Below are 6,000 nucleotides of genomic sequence, written 5' to 3'. Positions count from 1 at the left end.
TGATAGCATATTTCCTATCTGAAAAAAAATGTTAAATACAAACTGGACATGGATCTTTACAGGACTTGAAAAGAAACTATTTTAGAAACTATAAATATTTTCCTTACGGTACTCTATATATTTGAAAATAATTTCCAGAGCTGAACATATGGTTTACTGTCACATTAATTTAAAATGGTTTAGGTATAAGGAGAGTAATTTTATAACAGGGCACCAGGGCCACTGTCCTTCAAATGGGTATGTATCTATATCTCTATGTATGTATGTATGTATCTATGTATATAGTGTGTATAGATGTACAGCGCTGCGTAACCCTGGCAGCGCTAGTAGTAGTAGTAGATAGATAGACATACCCATTTGAAGACAGTGGCCCTGGTGCCCTGTTATAAAGGGGCCCTTTTACTAAAGGTTTCCTGTGTGGCAATCCGGAACTACTGCTGGCCCAACTTGGATGCTGGTGGAAGTTCCACCCCTAGAATGTGCCATTTCCAGCACTAGCATAAATATTTCCACAGGGGGTTACCCGGCAGTAATTGGATACTGCCGGGTTAGTACAGGAGCCCTTACTGCCACCTCAATGGTGGTGGTAACGGCTTCCCACTGAAATGGCCATGCGGCAAATGCAAACTTACCATATGGCCATTTCTTTTTTTCAGCCTTTTACCTGCTGCGGTAAAAGGGGCCATAGTGTTGGCAAAACTGGCTGCCGCCTCTAGCGCAGGGTCCCCTTTTACCTGCAGCTTAGTAAAGGACCCCATAATTACTATATATATATAGGACCCATTACTAATGTGCGCCTAAAAGTGGCCTGCACTGGTGTAAGAGTGTGATTTGGATGCACGCAAGTATTTTTTCAGAACGCCTGGAAAAAAGGCATTTTTGTGGCTGAAAATGGTCCGTGTGGCAAAAATTAAAACCAGTGAGTGTCCATTTTGGTCTCACATGCTAACCGAGTGCAGTAAGCGACCAGCACGTGTAAACTGCCGATTACCGCCGGGTAACCACCATGTTTTCTACGCGTGTTTTAGACACACATAAAAAATGGAATTACCACCCGGGGCATGCAGTAGTTCTAATTTGGCGCAAGTTGGACACATAGATTCCTTACATACCCCACCTCTTGCAAACACCTACACCTATGTACCATATCAAAGTACATGCTATTCATCATCAGCAAGTACTTTTGTACATGTATACTGTTAGACAACTTTGTAAGCACTTACTTCTCTACGTATACACTTTTACCTGTAAAAAAGACATATAAAATAACCCCTAAAGGGAAAGGTGACACAATTTGGGAGAATTTATCATATTTGCTGGACTGAAAACAAAGATACAGGAAAAAGAAGATAATCCCTCAGCGCAAACCACAAGTAGAAATGAAAAATGTGGGAGGGAACTGAAAACAAAGTCATATCAAATTAATGTATTTTATTGCACAAGTTCCTCTCGAGATTGGTCTCTTAACATACCGAGGGGTCCTTTTACTGAGATGCAGTAAGCACTGATGTGTGCTTACTGCAGCAAAAAAGGGCTCAGGCATCCCGCGGTAATTTTTGGATGTGTGCGCGCGATCTACGAACTAAAAACTAAAATTTCTCCTTTTTAGAGCTGGGGGAAGGGCAAGGGGTGGAGAGAAGGTTTGGTCTGTGCTAATTGGTTAGCATGTGGTTAGCACATGAGCCTTACTGTCTACAAAATAGATGGAAGTAGGGGTTCAAGCGCAAATGGCCATGTGCTAAGGGGAAAATGAGTGCATGGCTATTAATAGGGAAAATAAGAAAATGCTGCCATTTTACCGCTGCAGAATGACCCGTATAAGATGCACTAAGGCCACCATTTACCACCGTTTGGTAACAGGGCCTCATTGTGATTCAAAGTCAGAGCAACTTCTTTTATAATGTCTGATTCACAGATCTCTTGTCCAGCCAGAAGAACCAAACAAAATGAATGGGAAGCAAAAAGTTACCATAAAAGGAATAAACTAGTATGATAATCCAGAGTTCTGTCACAAGACGGCAGGTCTCATCTAGCCAGAAACCATCACATTAAAGGACCCCTTATAATTCTTTTTACTTATTTTACAGGAAGAGAATTTTCACTCTACTATCTTAGTAAAAGTAGAGAGGAAGGGTACTGAAATAAAAATGCCTTCTTCATCGATATGTGGAAAACCATTCCTTAATATGCTGAATTGAAAAAGGCAGAAGAAGGTTGTTTGAAAAGCAGACAGAATATATTTAGGGTTGAATAACTTATGTGAGAGGTAGGGAATTAGGTGTATAATTTCTGTTCTGAAAATTGTTTCCAGAAATTCTTTAATGGCTTTAGGTTTCAGAAATGTAAAAATCTGGTTCTTGATGGCTGTGAATAGACTTCTAGGACAAGTTAATGTAATGAACTAAAAGGTGTTAAATCCTTGCAGTTAAATCTCATAACTGTTTTTTAGGATGTGTACAATGAACGCATGTACAAGTGTGGAAGAACCAGAGTTGACAGCTGTGAGGAAGAGCCATCTATCATAGTATTGCCTTGCCATAGACAAGGAATAGTGTATATTGACATAGAAAACCAAAAGGAATAATGAATCAAGGGAAACAAGTGAGGGGAGAGATGAGAAAACAAGACAGATACACTAAAATATCAGGAGAAACATATAGGAAATAGGAGAGAGGTAGTCTTAAGTGCCTCCATTCAGGAGGGCAAATCTGTACAATTTATCTAATCACCTCGAGTTTCTAGCTGAGAGCAGTCATAATTTACCCCAGAATATAATACTGACAAACTCTGATCAAATGCTACTACTGTCACTGAACTTGTAGTATTTCAGGTGCCACCTTTGGTATGGTGTAAAGGTATATCTGTGCTGTTTCTTCCTCGACCCTTTCCTATATTTCAAATAAACAAATGGTATTAGTACATCCCAAACAAAGAATGATCTGTCAAGAGAGATAGGCTCCTTTGGTTGGCTGGTCCTGTCACTTATTGCAACAGTACTGAGGAGGGAGTCCAAAGGTGTGGAAGGCAGGCTGCAGATAAGTTTTAAGGCAGATTGCTGTTTGGGGTTGTTTTTGCCCTGTTCTGACACAATAAGGAAGTTGGTTGTATGGGATGTAGCAGCAGGAGTAGCAGCAACAGACATGCTCAAACAACTGATGTTGGGGGTTCAGTTCACCCCTTTCTGTTCCTTCACATACACATTATCCCATACTCTGGGCCTATAAAAGCAATATGAACATCTATGCCAGTTCTTGTCTCTTTTCCACTTCCTTCAAGCAGTCACAATCGAATAAGTGTGCCCATGGCATGTAAATAAACTGTGTGGTGGTACAGTAAGAAGGCCGGCAAGATGTAGTATGTAATTCCTTGGGAGCTGAAATCCAAGAATCCATGTGTCCAGAAGAACAATCAGCAGTTTTCAGATATCAGAGTTCTAATGAATATCAGTCTCTTGTTGCCTGTATATAAATCATCTTCCCCATTGCCTTGGCTCTTAAAATCCATCTAGGCATAGCCATATCTCCTTGAGAAGCTGAATCTTCTACTTTATTTTAGTTGTGAACACTGGTGAGAGAAAATTGCTTTGTTCTATCCTCTATTACTAGTATCTATAGAAATACACATATATGGCTTGTTTCTTGCCTTCTGGTTATAAACTGTTCAAAATTAGGTGGGCACACTAAAGCATGACACATGCGGTTTGGACTTCGTTCATAATCTGAAGTCATGTTGACTCAATTATTTTGTTACTTAGATATATCTGATATATAATTCCAAGTTCTCCATAGCTAAGTGAAAGGCAGACTGGTTGAATTCTGGGAGGAGGGGGAGGAGGGTTAGTCTCTGGTGCAGACATGGCATCCAGTTGAGCAGCTAAATGCAAAAATTATACCAGAAAGAATGTGATGTTTCTCCAAGCTGCCTTTGCTTGTGGTATTTTCTTGTTCAATGCATGTTGTTACCCGAGACGACGTGGATCCTTGCGGCTGTTTTCCTGTGCTTTTGGGTCAAGACAGGCACATTCTCCCTGAAGGTCGCAGTTCATGGGGAAAGGGGTAACCTGAGGAGAGAAGCAGGAACCATGAGACAGGGTACAATTTCAGTCTTCCATGTTAGATAACTGGGGCAATATTATCAGTTGTCCTATTGATAGCAATGTCATGGCAAACAGTATTTCTTGAGATATCAATTTAAACTGAATCATTTAATGGTCAGAGAAAGCTGAACACTTTGCCAGTTGTTGTTACTAATTCTAGGAGACATTTATTATGGAGGTAAACAATACCATAATAAAGCAACAGTAGAAAAATAAATAAAAACAGATGTGTCTCACACTTACAGCCCCTTTTACCAAACAGTGCTAGCGATTCCTGGCGCGGCAATGCCAACAAAGCCCATTCACTTTGAATGGGCTTCGGCGGCATTACTGCTCAGGAATCGCTAGCATGGTTTGGTAAAAAAAAGCAGTTAGGATGTTACTAGAAACATGCCATACCACAGAGATTAAACTGCTTGGTTAATGAGTAAGTCATTCCTAAATATTTGAATACTGACCCTGCAAAGCAGATAATCAAAATAAACAGTACAGATAAATACAAAATATAACCAATACAATGTAATCACTAATCTAAAAGTGTCTTCTTCTGCTAGATCAATCCTGGATAGTCAGTCGCTTGAAGAATCAGCTTATTCAATAAACCAAGCCTTCAAATTTCTCCCATATGAGATATATTGGGGCTCTAGACAGATGTCAGATAAAACAAAGTGCCAAACATTGAGGAAAGCTGAATGAAGGCGGTGATCTCTAATTTGACTAAAGAAAAAAAAAAACAAAACAAATTGGAGCTCATAAAAAAGTGGAATTTCAAAACATTCTTAACTTAAATATTGATAGAATTTTTATATTATCTTAATATATTTAATTGTATTGCATGTTTAAAAATATCTTTGCATGTTTTAATTGATCACACAGAGGGATAAATTGAGACTCTTTAAACTTCAAAACCACTTTGTTACATATCATTGACTGCAATATATCAAATAAGGGGTCCTTTTACAAAGGAATGCTAGCATTTTAGCGTGCACTAATCATTAGCACATGGTAAACACTAGAGACACCCATAGGAATATATGGCATCTCTAGCATTTAGTGCATGCTTATTTTTAGCATGCTAAATATGCTAGTATGCCTTTGCAAAAGGACCCCAACGTGCTGTGCATGAATTCAACATGCTCGTGCTCTTCATATCATCATTGAAACCTTTAATTTTCATGACTGCCTTTACTCTGGAATTTGATAACTTTTCAAATGACATGTTCAGCTATACTATAAATGTCTCTTATATGCTTAAATCGTTATCATCCCGGTAAGAAATGAGAATGATTGGTACCTAACACAGGGCCCATGACTGACACACAATTCTTTTCAGACCACCCTGTCTGTTTCACTTTGAATGGGCTATGTCTGTATTGCCGCGTGGCAGCCACTAGCATGGCTTAGTGAATAGGGGAGCATATGTGTATAACAGAACTTTTGAACACAGGAAGATTTTTCTATTAGAAATGCAAGAGAAAGGACTCTATGAAAAGAAAGACTGCGCAAATGAAGATTTTATATGTGGGAAGAGGACCCCTTTGGGCAGCAGACTTACGCTTGCTGAAACCTGGTATAAATGCTGATGACCAAGTTGGGCGCTAGGACCCCGTATTCTATATGTACGTACACAACTTTTTGAAATTCTCTGACACACCCATGCTCCTCCCTTGGCTATGCCCCTTTTCAGGTACACACTATGGGAGTTAGGCACGCTGCCTTAAAGAATAGTATGCAGTCAGGTGCATGCACAAATTCTAATGGGTACCAATTAACCCAATTATTGATGGTTCAGAGCTAATTATTCAATTAATTTATGTGTGCATCTCGGGAGTGCTCACAATTTGGATGTACATATCTGGGTGCTACATACAGGATCTAGGGGTATGTGTTTATAACTAGTCTTC

General features: G+C 39.4%; 1 protein-coding gene across 1 annotated transcript in view; it reads right to left on the bottom strand.

Annotated features, from left to right (window-relative positions):
- Positions 1 to 1,115: 1,115 nt before the first annotated feature.
- The window catches only part of PAPPA (pappalysin 1), a 595,681-nt gene continuing 590,796 nt past the window's right edge, over positions 1,116 to 6,000 (bottom strand). Inside the window, exon 22 of the mRNA XM_030207548.1 lies at positions 1,116 to 4,060. Coding sequence (XP_030063408.1) covers positions 3,959 to 4,060 — 102 coding nt within the window. The 3' untranslated portion in view covers positions 1,116 to 3,958. The remainder of the gene's footprint in view (positions 4,061 to 6,000) is intronic.

This window comes from Microcaecilia unicolor, chromosome 6 (genome assembly GCF_901765095.1).
Source record: "Microcaecilia unicolor chromosome 6, aMicUni1.1, whole genome shotgun sequence".
Lineage (NCBI taxonomy): Eukaryota > Metazoa > Chordata > Amphibia > Gymnophiona > Siphonopidae > Microcaecilia > Microcaecilia unicolor.
This window is presented reverse-complemented; position numbering and strand designations above follow the sequence as displayed.